The sequence below is a fragment of the Cucurbita moschata genome, unplaced genomic scaffold (assembly GCF_002738365.1).
Source record: "Cucurbita moschata cultivar Rifu unplaced genomic scaffold, Cmos_1.0 Cmo_Scf00036, whole genome shotgun sequence".
NCBI lineage: Eukaryota > Viridiplantae > Streptophyta > Magnoliopsida > Cucurbitales > Cucurbitaceae > Cucurbita > Cucurbita moschata.
In genome coordinates, this window is record NW_019268552.1 from 1,655,741 (window position 1) to 1,677,381 (window position 21,641).

The 21,641-nt window shown below is 35.9% G+C and overlaps 3 protein-coding genes across 4 annotated transcripts; 2 read left to right on the forward strand and 1 right to left on the reverse strand.

Annotated features, from left to right (window-relative positions):
* Positions 1 to 5,746: 5,746 nt before the first annotated feature.
* Positions 5,747 to 7,838, reverse strand: LOC111431269 (cytochrome P450 78A5-like). Its single transcript, XM_023067843.1, has 2 exons — positions 6,760 to 7,838; positions 5,747 to 6,676 (listed from the first exon to the last, which is right to left on the reverse strand). Exons 1-2 carry the CDS (start codon positions 7,756 to 7,758, stop codon positions 6,065 to 6,067), a joined length of 1,611 nt encoding a protein of 536 aa, XP_022923611.1. The 5' UTR covers positions 7,759 to 7,838; the 3' UTR covers positions 5,747 to 6,064.
* Positions 7,839 to 11,643: 3,805 nt separating this feature from the next.
* On the forward strand, positions 11,644 to 17,065 carry LOC111431268 (ABC transporter B family member 25-like). Of its 2 annotated transcripts, XM_023067840.1 has the most exons (18): positions 11,644 to 12,035; positions 12,111 to 12,182; positions 12,264 to 12,299; positions 12,372 to 12,446; positions 12,548 to 12,672; positions 13,668 to 13,767; positions 13,856 to 14,027; positions 14,113 to 14,231; positions 14,323 to 14,433; positions 14,506 to 14,650; positions 14,731 to 14,863; positions 14,981 to 15,034; positions 15,148 to 15,223; positions 15,302 to 15,367; positions 16,099 to 16,206; positions 16,313 to 16,420; positions 16,504 to 16,701; positions 16,769 to 17,065. In XM_023067840.1, the coding sequence occupies exons 1-18, from the start codon at positions 11,991 to 11,993 to the stop codon at positions 16,967 to 16,969; spliced, it is 1,944 nt and encodes a 647-aa protein (XP_022923608.1). In that variant the 5' UTR covers positions 11,644 to 11,990; the 3' UTR covers positions 16,970 to 17,065. The 2 variants fall into 2 exon arrangements, with proteins under 2 accessions (XP_022923608.1, XP_022923610.1); XM_023067842.1 differs by lacking the exon at positions 14,981 to 15,034 and having other exon boundaries at positions 11,645 to 12,035; positions 16,769 to 17,063.
* A 216-nt stretch (positions 17,066 to 17,281) lies between these two features.
* LOC111431274 (RHOMBOID-like protein 12, mitochondrial) lies at positions 17,282 to 21,607 on the forward strand. Its single transcript, XM_023067851.1, has 8 exons — positions 17,282 to 17,759; positions 18,398 to 18,518; positions 19,735 to 19,854; positions 20,431 to 20,541; positions 20,644 to 20,688; positions 20,860 to 20,964; positions 21,045 to 21,086; positions 21,200 to 21,607. Exons 1-8 carry the CDS (start codon positions 17,386 to 17,388, stop codon positions 21,287 to 21,289), a joined length of 1,008 nt encoding a protein of 335 aa, XP_022923619.1. The 5' UTR covers positions 17,282 to 17,385; the 3' UTR covers positions 21,290 to 21,607.
* The last annotated feature ends 34 nt before the right edge of the window (positions 21,608 to 21,641 follow it).

Consider the following 21,641-nt stretch of genomic DNA (forward strand, 5'->3'; position numbering starts at 1 on the left):
AAAAAAAAAAAAAAAAAAAAAAAAAAAAAAAAAACATGTTTTGTCTGCATAGAACAGTCAACCTTATTAGAACAGAAACATAGGATTGAGGATTAAAATCTACCATCTTAGAGAAAATAAGGATGCTTTGATTACGCAACGATGATTTTAGTCTATTTTTCGTTTATTCTATCAAATTCGATACTGATCTTCAATTGTATTTTAGTTATATCTCGTCACACTTTATTAAAAAGGTTCACTCCATTTGGAATAGATATAGTGTCACATTCGTCACAAGTCCTAGTATGACTGCCCCACTACATATTGGAATGGTCCAACAGATTTCATGCTCTTTCTACCATCCATCCATCTTCACTTTAATCGAAATGATTTCTTCCTATGGATTTACTTTCACTTTCCCTAATAAAAAGGAGAAACTTTTTCTTAAAAAAATGCAATAATGGGCCCATAATTCCATTAATTACTATAAAATAAAATTCAGTGCGTATGGTTTCTCGATTAAACATTGAATAATTCGAGCTTAAGAAGAATCCACAAACATAACTTTACACGACAGATGTGAACTAAACATCCTATCGAAGTTTCAATCTTGGGTTATATCGATATTTATTCGTAAACTATAGATGAATATATTCGTTTCGATGGTTGATTATTATTAAATTCGTTTGGATCATGCATTTAACATAAATTTTGGTCATAAACTATAAAAAAAGAAACAAAAATTAAAATGATGAAAGGTGAATAAAAATGTGACAATTCATCCACCAAGGAAAGGTTTTTAGACCAAAAATGAAGCAAAAAAGTATATAATATTAGAAACCATTACAGCTGTAACGTTATACATTACAAAATTTAATGTGGGATTGTCATATTTTAGGACAAACTTTCAAACATTAAACGATTATAAGCTGAAATGGAGACACCTTTTGCTGTATACATCATAGAAAATAAAAAAAATTTAATTTGGTAATAGAATAAAATTTATGTGGTTGGCAGCTAATCATTGGTCTTTGTGCTCATAATTATTGAGTACCATTTATGTTTTAAAATAAACCTGTCTCCATTATTGCTAGCACAGTTAAGAGCTTCCATCCTTGGCCCCTCCTCACTTTCGTTTTAATTCTCTTTATCAATTACAATTTTTGTTGCTTAAGTAACAACCCTAATTTTTTCCATTTTTTTTCAAATATATATATATATATAAATTATTCTTTCAAACACTCCCAATATTACTCTCCCAAATTTATAATCTTTTTAAAACTTCTATTTTGTTTGTATCGTGGAAACAGTACGATAGTGTGAGATTCCAGATCGATTGAAAAGGGGAACGAAACTGTAAGAGTGGAAACCTTTCCCTACTAGATGCGTTTTAAATCCGAGATTGATGACGATATGTAACGAGCCAAAATAGGCAATATTTGTTAGCGGTGGATTTGGGCGATTACAAATGGCATCAAAACACAAGGTGGTATGCTAGTAAGGACGCTAGCCCCCAGAAGGGTGAATTGTAAGATCCCACCTCGATTGGAGAGGGGAACAAAGTATTCCTTATAAGGGTGTGAAAACCTCTCCCTACTAGACGCGTTTTAAAACCGTGAGATTGACAGCTATACGTAACAGACCAAAAAGAACAATATTTGCTAGTCGTGAGCTTGAGCTATTGTTGATAGTGACTTAGAACGAGTACTGATCTAAATTTTTATTCTTTATCACAACTACATAACCGTAGGTCTCAATTCTGAGTCGAAATATAGATTTCAAGTTTTGAATGCAATAATAATATTTACCACTTAATCTCATGCTATATACATAATAAACAATTTGAGCATAGTGCAGCTGATCATTCGATCTCGGATCAAAAAAAAAAAAAAAAGTATGGGTACTTTTGAAATTTGAAAAGAATGATTTAGAATGGATTTGATGGAGTTTTAAGATTTAGATAAGTATATTAAAAAGAAGAGTGGTTTGCACATTATGAATAAGAATCAGAGTCTCTCACACATCTCGATCATACTCAAAGTGATTATCACTATTGCCATGATTGATATGAATAATGGTGAAGATGATGACACTTATAAAAATTAGGTAAATGTACTATATGCCTATAAATTAAATTTTAAGTGGAACTCATAACACAAATCCAATCCCTAAAAAAAATAAGAAGAAGAAAAGAAAAAATCCCCTTTGAAAGGTTCATCATGTTCATGTGATGGGGGACCCCAACTTTTTCCAAAAAGCCATAAGTTCATTCAAAGAATGAAATCAATTCTCTTTGAAGCCGCCTACATATATATATATATTTCTTTTGTTCATTTTAATATCGTAGAAAGATTTAGATTTGATTACGAGAATAAGAATTGAGAGGCGTTACTAGAAGCACTTGTTACATATTAGGGTTAACAATTCTCACTAGGATAGATTCGAATATTGAATTCTCACTCGATGATAGCGACGCAAATCATTGTAAGTGCGTTACCCTACTTGCCTTAGGATCCCACTAATATCTTGTCTTGTAACTGACCAAGCTCATTGTTAGTAGATATTGTCTGCTTTGACCCGTTACGTATCTTCGTCAGTCTCATGGTTTTAAAACGCGTATACCCTTATAAGGAGTGTTTTGTTCCCCTCTCCAACCAACGTGGAGTCTCACAATCCACCCCCCTTGAGAACCCAACGTCCTCGCTGGCATACTGCTTAGTGTCTGGCTCTAATATCGCCCGTTGTGAGATCTCACATCGGTTGGAGAGGGGAATGAAACACTCCTTATAAGGGTGTGGAAACCTCTCCCTAGTAGACGTATTACAAAACTAACCATATTTGTTAGTAGTGGGCTTGTACAGGATTAAAAAAAAAAAAAAATACAAAATTCTAGGAAAAACCCATCATTCTTACTCGAGATTTCTAAGGGAGCTTTTTTTCGTTCTTATTCTACCTTGTAGGACGATAAAAATATAGAATTTACGAGCTAAGCTATGTTGAAATTGGTTTATGATATTTTTTGGATGGTGGGTTTAATAATATAGTAAAGGAATGAGATATAATAAGGGGAATGGAAGGTTCAAAATATAGATGATTAAGAAACTTAAAAGAGCATGACTAAGCCACATTCTAACTTTATTGCGCATGCAATATGAAATGAAGAATGGCCTTTTCCATGTAAATGTTTAATCCAAAATGGGAGGTTTGTGTGTAATTAAGAGTGGTGGATGAGAAGGATGATTGGTTCATATGCTTTCCCTTTGTAGCTGTGTGGCTTCCAGGCCATAGCTACCTAGGGTTTATAATGCTTCCAATTGATTGTCTACTTGAAACAAATCATATGAAACCATACAAATTCATATTATTAAACTTCATTTTTCATTTTTTAAACCAAATTTAGTATCCAAAACCCTAACCCAAATCCAATGTTCTAATCCAAATCATACAACATTTCAATCAACATCATATATACTATCTTGCTTGCAACTTCAAACATCACCCATTTGGGTATTCTTTTAATACTCGAACCGTATGCATATGATCTAGGTGTGTTGTTACTTTGTTTAGTTCAACAACATGCAACTTAATCTTGGTTGAGGTTAAACCATGTTTATGTTAGAAAATATTTGTCGATAAAAAGAGTTCGTCGGTAACACCGCTATTAGATATTGTCCACTACACCCCAAACTCATTGCTAGTAGATATTGTCTACTTGGGCTTGTTACGTATCGTCATGAGACTTTAAAACACATCTACTAGGAATAGGTTTCCACACCCTTATAAGAAACGTTTTGTTCTCTTCTTCAACATCCTGTGGGATCTCTCAATCCACTCCTAAGGGGCCAACATCCTCGCTGGAAAACCGCTCAATGCCTATCTTTGATACTATTTGTAACCGCCCAAGTCTACTGCTAGTAAATATTGTCCATTTTGGCATTTTACGTATCACGGTTAGTCTCACTGTTTCAAAATGCGTCTACTAGGGAGAGGTTTCCACACTCTTGTCAGAAATGTTTCGTTCCCCTCTCCAATCAATGTGGGATCTCACATCACCCTTTTTCAAAATTCGTCTTTTCTAGAGTTCATCTTGACGTTTGGATCAAACTTTATTCAAATTTCGACCTATTCATATTAAATCACAACTATACCTCACCTAGAATTTAAGTGGATAAGTTAGGTAAAAATTTTAGTTTGGCATTCAATATATTGTTTATATAAATTTTGTTGAGTTGTTTAAAAATACCTAAAACTTTGGTGGATGATATGTTAATTAATTAATATACTTAGAATAAATCAATTAATTAATACAGTTTTTTATGCCATTGCAAATTACACATGGGAATAATTTATTCTTTTTTAATTAAAAAAAAGTGTGTTTGGCTAAAATCCCATTTGTCGTCAAATATAATTTTTTATGTAATACAAAATTAATTTTATAAATAGCTTTTCACTTCTAGGATATATTAAAGAATTAATTAAAATTACCTCTAATTAATTAAGTGCATTAACACTAAACCGCCATGGAAACATATCCAAATATTTATTTCAATTCCTCTTTTTACCCTCAAAATCTTACTTACCTTGTTTTATTTTTTAAGTTAAATTATTTAATCTCCTTAACCTTATTCACTAACTCTATCTAAATTATTTTTTTTCTTTGTTTTCAAATTTAACGGATTAATATACGTTTAAAATAATTTTTTTATTTTGTGATCAAAATATTTTTTAAAAAAAATCTTATATTTCTATATTTAAATTTAAAATTTGAAAATGTGGAATTGGAGCAAGGGAAGATGAAAACTTTGGTATAATGTAATATTTTATGTCATTTCATATTGAATTAAAACATGTGTAATATAAAATAATATAATTATTAAAAACTTGTAACATGAACCATGTTAATAAATTTATTAAATGAGTTGAAATCCAACAAATTACACTACCATTATTCTATAGGATTAAAGATATATATATATATATATATAAGATATTAAATTGAGAATCTACCATTAAGCACATTTAAAAACACTAATAGAATTTTGCTTTTTTTTTTTTAAATTTTATTTTGATATTTTAATTTTTTTTTCACCCCATATAATATATTGCATGCATGTGTCATATAAAGAGAAGAAGAAAATTTAAAAAAAAAAATGAAGAAGAATCAGCCAAAAAAGAAGCCATTTTTATAGTGCAGTGCAGCTTGCACTCATTTGGAATAAACAAGCCGTATCCAAACAATTAAATAAATTCAAATTTTTAAAATTAAAAAAAAAAATCTTTGATTTTTATTGGATATATTTAAAAGAAACTCCTAGAATAATTCTTTAATAATTTGGAAAAAAAAAAAAAACACGAGCTTTTCACCAGCAAAGCTTGTGGTGAAATCTATATTATTAATTATTATTCCTCAGTGATTTCATTTTCTTCTCTGTAATTAAATATATTTATCTGACGTCAATATTACTCGCATCATATTATTAAATTTAATTAAAGAATATTAGTTCAGCTTTAATCTTCTCAAAAGGGAATATTAACGTGGCATATGTGTGTAAATAATTTCTAATATTATTATATTCATTTTGTCTTGGATTATTCATTTATAGTCAACTAATTTGAATGATTTTTCGTTTTTAAAATTATTTTTAAAACATCTCCCAAATTTTATTTTTATTTCTCTAAAGAAAGGTTAAATTCATGACTTGGGTCCTGTAAAAAATAATTGGTATGAAATATATTGAAAAATGAAAAATAAAGGCAGGAGAATTTATGCTCAAAATAAATAATTATATTATTGTGGAGGTTCGTAATTATTAAAATAGATATAACATAAACACATGACTTTATAAAAACTTTAGTCCACACTGTGGCGGATTTATGTTCGTGTTCACTCACATAAAATTCAGAATCAGCCACACACTCCACACACATACAATACCAAACCCAACCACAATAACCAAAAACCAACATTTAGTTTCCCTACTTAAAAGGAAAAAAAAAAGCAAATACATTTAATTTTAAACATATATTATATAATAAACCCCCTTAGATACCCTTTCTTTTGCTCATCATGGCCGAGTCCCCAACCCTAAAACCTCGGAACAGCCCTACAGATCAAAGGCTGTTTCATCTCCAGCGACAGCTTCAAACACTCGGACAAGTCCACGCCATTTCCACACCCACCATTCACCTGAACCCATTTGAACCTGTGAACCAACTGAGCTAGCCAAAGCTCCACAGTGGCTAACCCCATGGCTTTCCCAGGGCACACCCGTCTTCCAGATCCAAACGGTGCTAGCCGTAAGTCAGACCCCATTATAGCCACCTCCTCTTTAAGGAACCTCTCCGGGTCATATGTTGTCGGGTCGGACCAGATATGTTGGTCGTGGGTTATGGCCCACATGTTGACCATCGCCGTAGTACCGGCGGGAATGAAGTGACCGCCGACGTGGGTGTCGTGGATGGCGAGGCGGGCCCACGAGAGAAGTGGGCCAGGAGGGTGCATTCGTAGAGTCTCTTTAACGACTGCATGGAGATAAGGGAGATTTGGGAGGTCGGAATCGGAGACATTCCGGCCGGGTATAACAACGCGGTCGATTTCCGATTGGAGTTTGGATTGGATGTCGGGATGAAGAACCATTCTGGCTAATATCCATTCTAGGAGAATCGCCACCGTGTCTGTTCCTCGGAAGATCATTTCCTGCGGCGTTTTTTGAAAAGGAAAATGGTGAAGAATATGAATTAGTAATAAAATAATAAGAATAATGAGACAACAACACATACCCATAACACAGCAATCATATCAGAGTCGGTGAGCTTGTTTTCCTTTTCCAAATCAAGCAATACATCAACGAAATCTCCAGATTTGGTGTCATCATCTTCATCGTCATTATCATTATGAACAACAACACCCTTTCCTTTTCTATTCATTCTATGATCTTCTATGATTTTCCCAACAAAAACATTCACTTTCCCCACCAAAATTTTACACCTTTTCCTCACGCCTTGCAAATCCAACCAACCCAAAACAGGGAAGTGATCACTCCAATTGAAACTCCCAAGCAAATCATACCCTTCACTCACCAATCCCTCAACCTCGCAATTACTCCCACCATCACCAAAAAACTCATACCTTTTCCCAAACACACTCCCCATAACATTATTCAACGACCCAAAATGCAAAACCTTCCTCACTTCAATTTCCCCATTTTTTTCCATCAAACCCTTAATTTCCTCCACCATTTCAACCCCAATTCTCTGCCTCAATTCCCCAAAATTAGATATCCTTTTGGGGCTAAACAAATGAGTGGCTGAGATTCTCCTAAGGTTCCTCCAATACTCCCCATATGGAGCGAACCCCATTGCTCTATGGAACAAAAGCTCGTAAGCTGACTCCTTAATGGGACGATCAGCAAACGCCGAGCTGTTCAAAAGCTCTTTGGCAGTGATGGGGTTGCTAGAGATCACAAAACGAGTGAACCCAACAGAGAATGACATCAAAGATTTGGCCTTTAAGGTATGGGCGAGGTTGGCAAGAACTCTATGAGTGAGAGAAGTAGTAAAGGTAAAAACTTGACCTAAAAAAGGAGTGCCACAAGGGCCAGGAATGATGGGTTTGTTTCTTGGCCTTGAAACCAGAGCCCAAGCTAGACCACCGGGGCTAAGGCAAAGGCCAAAAACAGCCACAAAGAGAAGGAAACAAAGAAAGAGATTCACATTATTTGCCATTGTTGAGGCAAACCCAGATGCCGGAACAAACAGAAATTCATGCTCTAAAGACATTGCTCACATAAAATTCAAAAGACAGAGCTAAAGAACTCAAGAGCCAACAAAAGAAAAAAAAACAACCTTAAAATGGAAAGAGAGCGAGGGAGAGATGAAATAGAGGAGGGAGAGGGAGCGAGAGGTTGGTGAGGACGAAATGCGTGAGCTAACAGTATATATAGAGAGCTTGTGGCTATGAGGCAGTTGGAGGGAAAGAATATTGCTCTTAAAAAAATATATCATTGTTAAAATATCATTTGGTCCCATACCTTAGCCTTTAATTTCTTTTTATAATTTTTTTCAGCACAATAAATGTTAGATGAGGGTTTATATCAACTTAATCAAAGATACAAATGACTTATTTTTTAAATTAATACTTGAATTAATTTTAAAAATTCAAAAAAAAAAAAGAAAAAAGAAAAAAGATTGTTAGTCTCCATAAGTGTGCCCATGAGGAAAGCATTGTTTTTGCACACAAAAAGCTAATGCCCTTTTTTTCTCACAGCCCTCCAATCATTTTCTCCATCTCCTACATATTTTCCTTTGTTTTCTCCTCTCATTTTTTTTTTTCTTTTCAATGCCCTAATTATTCCATATTTGAATTGAAAATTTAATCCCAAATCACGTTTATTTAAGTGAAACAAAGTTTGGAAATAATTTAATCAATTCAAATTAAGGAATTTCTTGTCTTGACCGCATATTATTGACTCATTATTGATTTAATACAACACATATTTTAAATGATGTATGTTTAAAAATAAATAATTAAATTTATTTATATTTTCATATATCATTCTAAAAATTTAATTTCATTCATGTTTAAAGCCAAACACAAATTTCCCATTCTCAACTGCTTCCTGAAAAAGTGCTTCAACACTTGGTCAAACTTTAGGTAATACAGAAAAAGGGATTTTCAAATTTTTGACTGAGATTTTCGAAATTAATTTTAATAAAAATATGATTTTTTTTTTTAAAAAAAATCCAAAATTGTTCGTAAGAAAACAATTTATCTCAAATTTTGGTTAAAAAAAAAATAGAAATAAAAAAGTACTTATAAAAGCTGTTACTGTCTGGTTTGAAACATAGGTTTCTTTGTGGGTATTGAGATGTTGGGTCTGTTTGGCAACAGGTAAAAATTAAGAATCCAATGTGTTTATGTTACAAAAAGGTGGGATTGTTTGGTTAATTAATCATTAATCATTAATTAATGCAATTAATTAGGAATTGGGTGTCGGTTAAATCATTGTTTATGTGCTCGAAATTTGAATTAACTAGACAATTCAATACTTGGATTACAATGGCTCTACGTCACCTAATTGGTGAGCAAAGACAACCTTTGGGCAATGTCTGGGAAATATCGACAGCTTATGGACAGACTTGTAAATTCTCAATTCAAAAGTCCTCAATTGCAAACAATAATTATAATAAATTTGGCTCCTAACTTGTATGGGATGCCTTTTTTTTTACTATTATTTCACTGATTTATAGGTATTTATTCCCAATACAATTTTTTAATTTATGTAATCAACCCTTTGAGATTGCTTATATTACAAGCTTGGACCCTATTGCTTACTTTTTACAGTTATGAACGATAATTAACATGTATTTCTTGTTTAGATAAAAACGTACTAAAATAAAATATAAAAGGTATTTGATGACACGATTCTAAAAGATTTTATACTGATTATTTCTTTTTTGAAGTGTCGTAGCTGCATAGGTACCATCGTAGATGGTTCGGAAATCAAGGCTAGGGTTTAACCTAAGATAAGTGATAATGTGAATGAGATTGAGAAACATTTATAGGGTAGGTTTGTTAATAATTATGTAAAAATTAATGATGAAAAGGGTTGTAACGTAGGCAACAACTAGTGGACAACATTGATTAAACAAAATTACGTATAGTATTAATTTGATGAAGGCAAAAGATCTTTGACCAAGTCAACCTGTTGGAATCTTGGAGACATTTCAACGGGTTTTAAGTAAAAACAAAACCAACTCTACAAACCCAAACATGATTTGCCTTTGACTTGGTCAATCAATCAATCACCTTAAAAGTTTTGTGAATTATTTGCTTTCTTTATATAAATTTCATCGTTATTATATATAACTATCTCGTTATCTGCGTAATAGTAAAAGGCTGTGTTCGTTGTAGCAACGTCGATATTCGAGTTAAAGATGAGAGAAAGTAATCGTAACGGCTCAAGCTCACCACTAGTAGATATTGTCTTCCTTGGACATGTTTCCACACCTTTATACAAAATGTTTTGTTCTCTTCTCCAATCGATGTGGGATCTCATAGTAACAAAAGTTTCTTTAATGGTAAAGGTCGTGTTCGTTGTAGCAACTCCGACAATCGAGTGAAAGATGAGAGAAAGTAACAAAAGTTGCTTTTTTGACGCACGTAGGAATGCGTGCGTAAAAAGAAAATCTTTAATTAAGATCGAGTAATCAATTATCTAAAGATCGAAGCCAAGATAGGTAGGTTTAAAGAGCGGGTAAATTGTAATAAAAGTTAAGTTTGAGACATAAAATATGGGTTTAGGAAACAGGAAATGAACAGTATTTGAAAAGGCAAAGGTTGTGTTGGGTTCTTAGGCTTCAACAGCTGAAAATGGTTGGGGTGTTGGAGACATGTTTTACAGGTTCCAAGGGAAAAAGATCATTACTCCTAATTCCATGCCTAATTACACTTTTAATTTAGTATTTAATGCAACTTTGACTTAGGGTTTCCTTTCCATGAACATTATTATGTACGTTACATTAATATTGTTCCACTTTGACAAAATGATTTATTTTTCACATTTTATTTTTCAGCCTAATGCAGGTATTAATTTCTGGAAATTCAATTTCTTTTAATTGGGCCAGGAAGGCCCATTCTTTCAAGCCTAATCGAATGAAGTCCAGTCCATGTGAATTATACTTTTCTAGTAAGGCCCAAACTTTTCGTTTAAGAAAAAAGGGCCCAACTCCGTCTCCGGCGACATATATATATATATATATATATATAATTATATTTATTTAAATTGGCAATTTTAATCCCTTTATCGGTAACTAATTATTAAAATTAACCATGGCTAAACTTTTTATTTATTTATTAAGAATTCATTTTAAACTAGAGAACAATTGCTAATATAAATCTATTTTAACGTATTATCGATTTTTAATTTTTTTTAAAATAATTATTTTATTTTTTAAAGATCGACTAAGATGAATAGTCGTTTCTTAAGAGTATAGATATTAGTCACAATACTTTTTATTTTTTAAAAAAAAGTTAGTCAAGAGTCATTTTTTAAGAGCAGGAAATTAATGAAAAGAAAGTAGACGTAGTGACAAATTAGGTGGGTGATAAATTAGTTTTATTGTAAATTTAAATATTTGACACGTGAATCGAAGAAAATTAGTTAAATGAATTAACGAAATTGTTCGTGGCCCTTATCGTTATCGCTCAATGTTTGCAACGCAATTTCTCATCTTTTTCCTTTTTTGAGTGAGGCTCGAGTCTGATTAGCTAGTTGGTGAGATAATAGCTTGTTTGAAAGGATGATAAACCAAAAAAATCTACGAGAAGCGCAAAGAGCTAAGCCTCAGCCAAAGTGGACTCAACAATCTCCGTATGTTTTAAGGTGCCAGAAGATGGAAGAGAGTTTTGAGAACAAAGCTCCTTAATTTTAACTTGAAAACAAGTTGGAGATAATAGGAAGAGGCTAGGAAAGATTCGATTCCTCCCCACTAAAACGAGCGATTAGCTGTTCAACGAACATTCATTCAACTAATATTCAACCGAGTTTTAAAAAATCATCAATCTACAGTCATGTTGAAGAATGGGCTCATAATTTTCATAATTTTTTTTTTTTTTTTGGTGGATAGAGATCATATATAAAACTGAGCCTCAAGAACACAAACTTATAAATATTAGAATTGGGTTGATAAATGGAGGCAGAAGGAGAAACATAGATTTCCAATATTTTATATGATTTTCTGATCGGACCAACATGCCCAAACTGAGTACAAATTCACTGGAATTGCTATAATCGATCAACGTGATTCCCCTAATCATCGCAAGGAGAGGACAAGAACGACGATTGGCCGTCGCCTCCAAAACTTTTCCACAACTTTTTCAGCGTCACTTGGGCCCTTTAATCTGTGCTTTTGAGCAGAAGACTTCACCAAAACTTGACTCTGCGCGCACCCCTCATCGCCCGGTTCTGATTTTCTGAAGTTTTACTCGCTTATTCAACAGTTTTGCAACCATGAGAGACATGGGAAGGCAGAGTATTCCATTGATTGATCGTGGGGTAAGCCAGTTTTCATTTCCATGGATGAATAAATTGTTGATGCTGCTCATACTCCCAAATGGTTTTTTTTCACAGGCAGCGGGGAGGAGCCATGGCACACCACAAGAACATCAGTTAACAGTCCTGGAACATGGGAATGCTGAACCGGTAATGTTTTCTGTTACATCATTCACTGAGCTAGTTGTTTCTTGTCTGTTTTCTGATGCTGACTATGCTTGTAAATTTCAGCCTGCTAATGTTGGGTTTGGCAGAGTACTTTCACTTGTAAGTGAGTAGGTGTTTTGTCATTTTGGTGTCAAAAGCTTTCAAGTGTTCAACATTTGAATCTTGTTGCAGGCAAAACCTGAAGTGGGGAGGTTGATAATTGCTACCATTGCTCTCCTGATTGCTTCCACCTCAACTATATTGATTGTATGCATTTTTTTTAGTGTTCTTATGTATCTCTTCCCTAGTGCTGAACTTAGTTATGATTTTACTACTCTATAATACTCTTTGAAATGCTGATCCTGCAGCCGAAATTCGGTGGAAAGATTATAGACATTGTAACTGGAGATATCGACACACCCGAACAGAAAAGCAAAGCTTTAAAGGAAGTCACAAACACCATTGTATACATCACATCAATCGTCTTAGTCGGGTACGATAATTTAGACGCGCATAATATATTGTAACAATCTTACCCCACCGCTACTAGATATTGTTTGCTTTTCTTCTTGGATTTTCCCTAAAGGTTTTAAAATGTGTATGCTTGGAGAGGTTTCCACATCCTTAAAAGGAATGCTTCGTTTCTCTCTCCAACCAACGTGGGATCTCACAATCCACCTCCCTTGGTGGTCCAGCGTCCTCGTTGACACACCGCTCGGTGTCTGACTCTATTACCATTTATAACACCCCTAACTCACTGCTATCAGATACTTGGACTGGAGTCCAGCGTCCTTGCTGGCACACTCCTAACTCACTGCTAGTAGATATTGTTCTCTTTAAGTTTTTTCTTCTGAGTTTTCCTTCCAGGTTTTAAAACGCATCTGTTAGGGAGAGGTTTCCACACCTCTAGGAATATTTTGTTCTCCTCTCTAACCAATGTAGGATCTCACAATCCACTCCCCTTGGAGGTCTGGGGGTCCAGGGGTCCAGCGTCCTCACTGGCACACCGCTCGGTGTCTGGCTCTGATACCATTTCTTATAGCCCTAGCCCACCGCTAGCAGAGATTTTTCTCTTTGGATTTTCCCTTCTAGACTTTCCCTCAAGGTTTTAGAACACGACTGCTAGAAAAAGGTTTTCATACCCTTATATGGAATGCTTCATTCCCCTTTCTTAATGTGGGATCTCACAATCTACCCCCTTGAGGTCCGGGGGGTCCAACGTCCTTGTTGGCTCACTATCCAATGTCTGGCTCTGATATTATTTGTAACAGCCCTAGCCCACCACTAGTAGATATTGTCCTCTATGGAGGTTTTGAAATGCGTCTGCTAAGGAGAGGTTTCCACATCCTTTCTCCCCCCTAGTAGGTGTGTGATCTGCCATTAGACGTCTATTTTAAACGTATATCTGGGCAATTCAAATTATATTAGGTCCAGTATGATGTCATCTGCAAAATTTATGTCACTCACACATGAAAAATATGATTTCAGTTCGGTTTGCTCAGCTGTTCGAGCTTGGTTATTTTATTCTGCTAGTGAAAGCGTTGTTGCTCGTTTAAGGAAGAATTTATTCACTCATCTTCTTAATCAGGTACCTCCCAATGAAAAAACTGGAACAAAAAGCTAAAACTTTTAACTTATAATCATTATTTTTAGCACTTGGTTAATGAATTTTGTAGGAAATAGCCTTCTTTGACGTTACCCGAACAGGGGAGCTTCTTAGTAGGCTATCTGAGGATACCCAAATCATTAAGAATGCAGCAACTACCAATCTTTCCGAGGCTCTAAGAAGCCTATCAACTGCATTAATTGGGTTGACCTTCATGTTTTCAACTTCTTGGAAGTTAACATGTAAGAATTTGAACATTTAGGCGGTTAAAACACATTTTTTAAGGTTCCAATATGCTCATTATTTTGTCTGCTCTATCATTTCTAGTATTGGCTTTGGTTGTTGTCCCTGTTGTTTCTGTTGCTGTTCGTGAATTTGGTCGCTATCTTCGTGAACTGTCTCACAAGACTCAAGCAGCAGCAGCTGTCTGTGCTTCAATAGCTGAGGTATAAATTCACTGTCAGATTTTAAATTTACATTGTCATACTTAGATATACACATTATTAGTAAAACATAGTCATTGTTTTGGTTTTGTAGGAATGTTTTGGTGCTGTGCGCACTGTCAGATCTTTCGCTCAAGAATCCTATGAGATATCACGGTACTCTCAGAAAGTAGAGGAGACATTGCAACTTGGACTTAAACAAGCTGTGAGTTTAATGTGTGTGCATCTATCTTTCTGCAGTCTCATAGCTCTTACTCCCAATCTTATCATGTAATAGAAAGTGATTGGATTATTCTCTGGAGGTCTCTTTGCAACGACGACCTTATCTGTTATTATCGTCGTGATATATGGAGCTAATTTGGCAATCAAAGGGGTCATGAGTCCAGGAGCTCTGGCATCTTTCATCCTCTATAGTTTAACTGGTAAAATTTCTTTGTTTAATGGAGCTTCACTTTTCCATATGGCACAATAAAACTTATTGTAATCGACTCTCCGTTCCTAGTTGGAACCTCCGTATATGGGTTGTCAGGATTGTACACTGTTGTCATGAAAGCTGCTGGAGCTAGTAGACGAGTTTTTCAGCTCCTTGATCGTGTATCAACAATGGCAAATTCAGGAAATAAGCTCCCTATTGGGTAATAACTCAATCAGCTTAGTTTATAAAGCTTTGGTGTTGATTGTGTTCTTGTTCTTAAGGTATAAAAGCAAAGGGTAAGTTGTGATGCTTGCTGTCTTTGTTCTTGCTTCTATAGTTCTTTTGAAGATGTGAAGAAATGGAATGATGAAATCAGTAGGGAGTTGTCAGAGTTGGTTCTTTCATCTTGCTTCATCTTATTAGTTATTGAGATGAACAGGAGAAGAACTGTTAGTTTTGATTTTCAAAAGGAACTGAATGATAACACGCAGTGATTTAATGCAGTGATCAAGATGCAGAGGTCGAGTTGGACGATGTCTGGTTTGCATATCCGTCCCGCCCGAATCACACGGTGCTGAAGGTATTGCTATCTTAAATTCTAGTTATGTGGGAACAGGTTATGCAGTGTTATTGAGTTATAGAAACTTCCATCATACAGGGAATAACACTGAGATTGCAGCCTGGCACAAAAGTTGCTCTAGTTGGTCCGAGTGGTGGTGGAAAAGTAATTACTTTCTTTTTCTTTTGCTTTTGCTTAATGCTTATGTGAGATCCCACATCGGTTGGAGAGGGGAACGAAGCATTCCTTAAAGGGGTGGAAACCTCTTCCTAGTAGACGCATTTTAAAACCGCGAGGCTAACGGTGATATGTAATGGGCCAAAGCGGGCAATATCTGCTAGCGGTGGGCTTGGGCTATTACAAATGGTATCAGAGCCAGACACCAACAGTGTGCCAGTGAGGATGTTGGACCCCCAAGAGGGGTGGATTGTGAGATCCCACATCGGTTGGAGAGGGGAACAAAACATTCCTTATAAGGGAGTGGAAACCTCTCCCTAATAGACTTGTTTTAAAACTGTGAGGCTGATGACGATACGTAACAGGCCAAAGCAGACAATATCTGCTAGCGGTGGGTTTAGACTGTTACAATTGGTATCAGAGCCACACAGGGGTAGTGTGTCACTGAGGATGCTAGATCCCCAAAGGGGGTGGATTTTGAGATCCACATCGGTTGGAGTGGGGAATGAAACATTTCTTATAAGGGTGTGGAAACCTCTCCCTAATAGACACGTTTTAAAACCGTGAGGTTGACGACGATATGTAACGAGCCAAAGTAGGCAATATTTGCTAGCAGTGGCCTTGGGCTTGGGCTGCTGCAGCTTATTTCTTCTTTTCTGAGTGAGTTATTATGCGTTAAAGGTCTGCTAACATAGTGCATGTTTCCTTGTTTGCCACAGACCACCATAGCAAACCTGATTGAAAGGTTTTACGATCCCATTAAAGGACGGATTCTGATAAACGGCGTTCCTCTGGTTGAGATATCACATGAACATTTACACAAAAGGGCAAGAAGTTTACTTTTCTAACTTGATTGAAAGTTCAAGTTCACGTTACAGATCTATCTATATGATCGTTTTTTCGAACTTTTGACGGTCGGCTTGTCGGTTGCAGATCAGTATAGTGAGCCAGGAGCCTGTTCTTTTCAACTGCTCCATAGAGGAGAACATAGCCTATGGTTTAGATGGCAAAGTTGAAAGCATTGATGTAGAAAATGCAGCTGTAAGATCTCATGTCCTTTTGCCTCTTGCAAACCTTTAAGGCCGAACCAACCTGTTGTTTTACTTAAACTAATGACATGACAGAAAATGGCCAATGCACATGACTTCATATCGAACTTCCCTGAAAAGTACAAAACTCACGTCGGAGAACGTGGGGTAAGGCTGTCGGGCGGTCAAAAGCAAAGAGTAGCTATAGCAAGAGCTCTACTGATGAACCCAAGAATTCTCCTGTTGGATGAAGCCACAAGTGCTCTAGATGCTGAAAGTGAACACCTAGTACAGGTCTGCTGCGAAAACTTCTTGTTGCACACTTATCATTGTGAATTCTGATCCATGGACACATTTTCAGGACGCAATGGATTCTTTGATGAGAGGCAGGACGGTGCTAGTCATTGCTCACAGGCTATCAACTGTGAAGACCGCAGACACTGTGGCTGTTGTTTGTGATGGTGAAATTGTTGAAAGCGGAAGGCATGAAGAGCTTCTTAGCAGGGATGGTGTCTACACTGCACTAGTCAAGAGACAACTGCAAGATACAAGAACAACATAATGAAAAAGACCCTTTTCTTCCTTTCCTACCACTATACACAGAAATAGTCCGATTTCCTTTATAAAAAAGATACTTCTTCAAATTCTATGTATAATAGATAATTTTCTCCGTAACGATTTTAAAAAGTTATAGACATATTGACGTAAAATTGAAAGTTTTTATCTATTAAACGAACATTGGAAACTACTCGTACTCTTTATTAATAATAAGACCATCTATCACAAGATACTCGGTAGAAGATGAAAAATTGAGGGATATTTATAAAAGGGTCTATCTAAATTTTGTTTTTGGTAAAATATTTAAGTACGATTGCTAGCTTAGAGAATAGAGATCGCGGGTAGCCCAGCACTCCCAAGTATAAACCTGTTTTCCAAACTCCCAGCCAGAGCTCTCTGAAGACCATAATCAAGGAAAACATGAACAAAATCTTTTCTCGCAAACTTGCATCAAGGCTTTCGAATTCCTATGGGAATTCTCACTATTGCAGGGATTGCGCTTCTTTTGCCACACAAGTGCGAACCGGTAACCAAAACTACTTCTATGGCTCCTTCATCACTCGCCCGGTTAAGGATCACTCGCGTTCATGGAGTTCACATCGAAGTTTTACCGAGAAAATTCATGGGTTTTTCTCAGGCCCGGTGGTCGGAAAGCGATTCATATTGAATCCTTCAAACACCCTTTTCAAGGGGTCCATTAAGAGTCTAGTAGGAAGGTCTCTCTTTATGGGAAGCCCATTTTCGAAACTGAAATTTCAGTTGAAACCAGGTTTTGATCATCGATGGTCAGGCAGGTAATGCGTCTGCTCTGTTAGTAACTTCTTTTAATCGCTGAAGAATGTGAAGTCCTTTCATATACAAATGAATTCGTCGCTGAAGAATGTGAAGTCCTTGTTCTTCATTCAGAGCTGAATATCCTAGTTTCCATAATTTCATTTTCGACGGTGAATTCGAATTTTCCCAATTGCATTGTCCTGTTAAAGTTTGCAAACCATTATGCACTACAATATATTAAATGATTGCATGAGCAATTGGGAAATCTGATTAGTTCAAGAACAATTGTTATGCTGATTACTACTTGTTGGCACGAGGAAGGTGGGGAACTTCCAACTTCGTCAAATAAGTTCAAGCACTCCAATTTTTAGATGCCCCCCGTAGCATAGAGACTCTAACCTAGATTAGTGCTTGCTGTTTTGAAACTTCCTTCTTTGTTATTTTAGAATTAGCATTGTTCTTATCATGGGTTACTTAAGTTATTGTATAACATATCAAAATAACTTATTAGCCTTCTACATTTGAATAGGCTTGGTGGGTCTTTTAGTATTGAATACAATAAAACAGGTTATAATCATTTGAACAAAGGGGAGGATACTTCCTGATGAACATTGTTGATTATTTGGGGAAGTCCTTATTTTTGTTTTCTTATTCACAGGAGGGCATGGTTTCAAAGGCTGACGACTAATGATGTAGTGTTGGGGTTGATTATAGCTAATGTTGCTGTTTTCCTCCTCTGGCGGATTGCTGATCCTATCTTTATGTCAAAAAACTTTACTGTGAGTCCTTGATTGCAATTACATGCCTCAGAATTGTAGGCACCAATAGAATTATTTCTTCTCACCGATTTTGGTTAGGATCCATTTCTCTTGAATTGAGAGACTATTGATGTTCCATGGGAGCTCTTATGGGGCCATTCTTGAGGGAATCAACTATGTCCAGAAATCTAGATTATGAGTAATTGCATGTCTAGGAATCAAGATTAATCGTGTTTGTTTGGCATGATATATTCGTGAAAATTTTGTAATTATGGCTGAAAATATTATTACCTATGTTGCCAATCCAAGGGCACCAATTACCATCCAAAAAGTGGATGGTTCAATCTCCCACCCTGCAATTATCGAACAGGAAAAAAATTAGATAACTATGTCTGTTTTGCTAGAATTGTCTATATAAGCGTAATAAAATATCAATTTGTTCTACTGATGCCTCTATAATTTGAAACTAGAGGATTTGGATTAATGATAGGATATCCATCTTTAAAACCCATTTCATCTCACTCATATCCAAATCACCCCTCCATCGGCATCTCAAACACCAAAGATACTTAGTAAACCACATTCCTCGGAAGAGAAACATGGGATTCGACATATCCACCACATGGACGTTTAGAACTTCTCAAGATGAATGGCCCCTGAAAGTTGTTGTGAGATCCCACATCGGTTGGAGAGGGGAACGAAACATTCTTTATAAGAGTGTGGAAACCTCTTCTTAGCAGATGCGTTTTAAAACCTTGAGGGGAAGCTTGGAAGGAAACGCCCAAAGAGGATAATATTTCTAGCGGTGAGCTTAGGCTGTTACAAATGGTATTAGAGCTAGACACCGAGCGGTGTGCTAGCAAGGACGCTGAGCCCAGAAGGGGGTGGATTATGAGATCCCACATCAATTGGAGAGAGGAACGAGTGTTAGCGAAGACGCTGGGTCTTGAAGGGAGGTGGATTGTGAGATCCCACATTGGTTGGAGAGGGGAACGAAACATTGTTTATGAGGGTGTGGAAACTTCTCCCTAACATATATATATATATTGTTTTTATTTATTTAATTATATATATATATATTGTCAAATTGATTAACATGGTTTGAGAAATATTTGTGGCAATGTTACAACATTAGATGCCGTTTTGGAAGTTTTTTAATTTTAAAGCTTGGAACTTCAATTCAACTGTTCTCTGTTGGCAACATTATATTTTCAATATTTCAATTTTCTGTACACAGATCTCTGTAGAAAATGTTAGAAGCGGACGCATACATACATTGATTACATCAGCCTTCAGTCACGTAGAAATTGGCCATATAGTATCCAACATGATTGGACTATACTTCTTTGGGATGAACGTATGGCTATCTTTCTTCGAACTTCTACTAGGTCCTGATTTTATTTGTTTTATTTTCTCTGTTTATATGGGGGTGGCTTGTATAACTTTTTATTTTGTTATGATCTTTACCGCTTTCCTCGTTTTGGCTTAGAATTATGCCTTGTGAATAAAAAGAATTTTGAAGATACATAAATATTGATGAATGAACGTTATTGTGCCTTGTATGCTAATGTTAGAGTTGATATTGGATTTGGAGTAATATATTTCGATTCAAGTTGTTGTCGGGTGAGCTTCGTATGACTTTTGGATATAATGTGTTCAACTTCAGTAGAAGTATTTTTCAAAATTTCCACATAGTGTGGTTAAATAGACAAAAGTAATTTAAAAAGTTCTAAAAGTGCTCACCTAAGAATTGCGCATCCCATACTGTTAGTCTACTTATGAACTATAACCCAGTTCTGTTTGTCTCAAGAGTTTGTATGCTGCTTCTAAAGTTGGCTTTAATGTTTTGAATTCGTCTTTCCCGTTAGTGTTAAAACTGACCTTTGTCATCCTTGTTAGCATTGATAGACCTTATATATTTTGCCTTTAACAGATCGGTCGAGTGTTTGGTCCTGAGTTTTTGTTGGGATTGTATCTGGCTGGAGCAATTGGTGGGTCAGCATTTTACTTGGCACATCATCTGTTTCAAGCATCATCCTCAGAGGTATGCAAATTTTGTCCCAAAAATTGTGTATGGGCTCAGTTCTTTCATTTCAAATTTCTAGGACGCTTATAACATTGTTGGCTGGTTTTCTGCTTTCTACAGAGCCGGCCATTTTGGGGCAAGGATCCCGCACGAGCACAAGGATTGGTATGCTCTTGGAAATCCTTCTGGTTCTTTACTATTACTTTTTCAACTATAGAAGCCCTTCTTATTCTCTGTGTTTAACCTTACATTGTACTGATCACATTCAACGTCCGAACGTCAAGATACTTATTAGAACTTGAATATGATTGGTAGTCGTTTTGAATGATCACTTAGGGTGCAAGCGGAGCTGTAAATGCTATCATGCTGCTTGATATATTCCTCTTCCCAAAGTCGACCCTCTATCTCGAATTCTTTATACCTGTTCCTGCCATCTTACTGGTAAGCTGAACTCTAACTAGCACAAAGATTCACAGTCCACTATGAAAAATCCTGAAAGAGTTCTTGTGGTTTCATTACAGGGCATTTTTCTCATTGGAAAAGACATGTTGAGGATACTAGAGGTATGATGCTTAATTGAGAATACCTAAACTTCTCCATCCGCCTCCACCCTCCGTTCTTTTCTCTGTTGCATATGGCTGAACTCCTACTGTTAAAATCTGTATGGTCTCTGCAGAATGACAGCCAAATTTCAGGATCTGCACACCTCGGGGGTGCTGCAGTTGCAGCCTTAGCCTGGGCCCGAGTTCGCCGGGGTCGTTTCTGAATATCAAAAGAACTTTCGTACTCGCAATCCAGATTTGATGCAGCAATGCACATCATCATCTTCTTTCCCATTTCTCTCATTCTACACTATCTTCTTTTTAGTGTATAGAAGCTGAAAGAGTTTTCAGGGCTTAATTGGTTTAATACATTTATATTTCATTACATAGTTTGTTCAGTAAACTTCTGATTGTTTATATATGTCACGCTGCCTACCTAATGGCAATCCATTAAACTTCTGATAGACCCTGTTTGGAAACATTGAGAAGCTCATTCACGACTAGAATTAAATTTTGGCCTGGATAAGCCGAGGGTGGAGACCCATTGATTTGATGTCATTTTCTCAATTATGATGA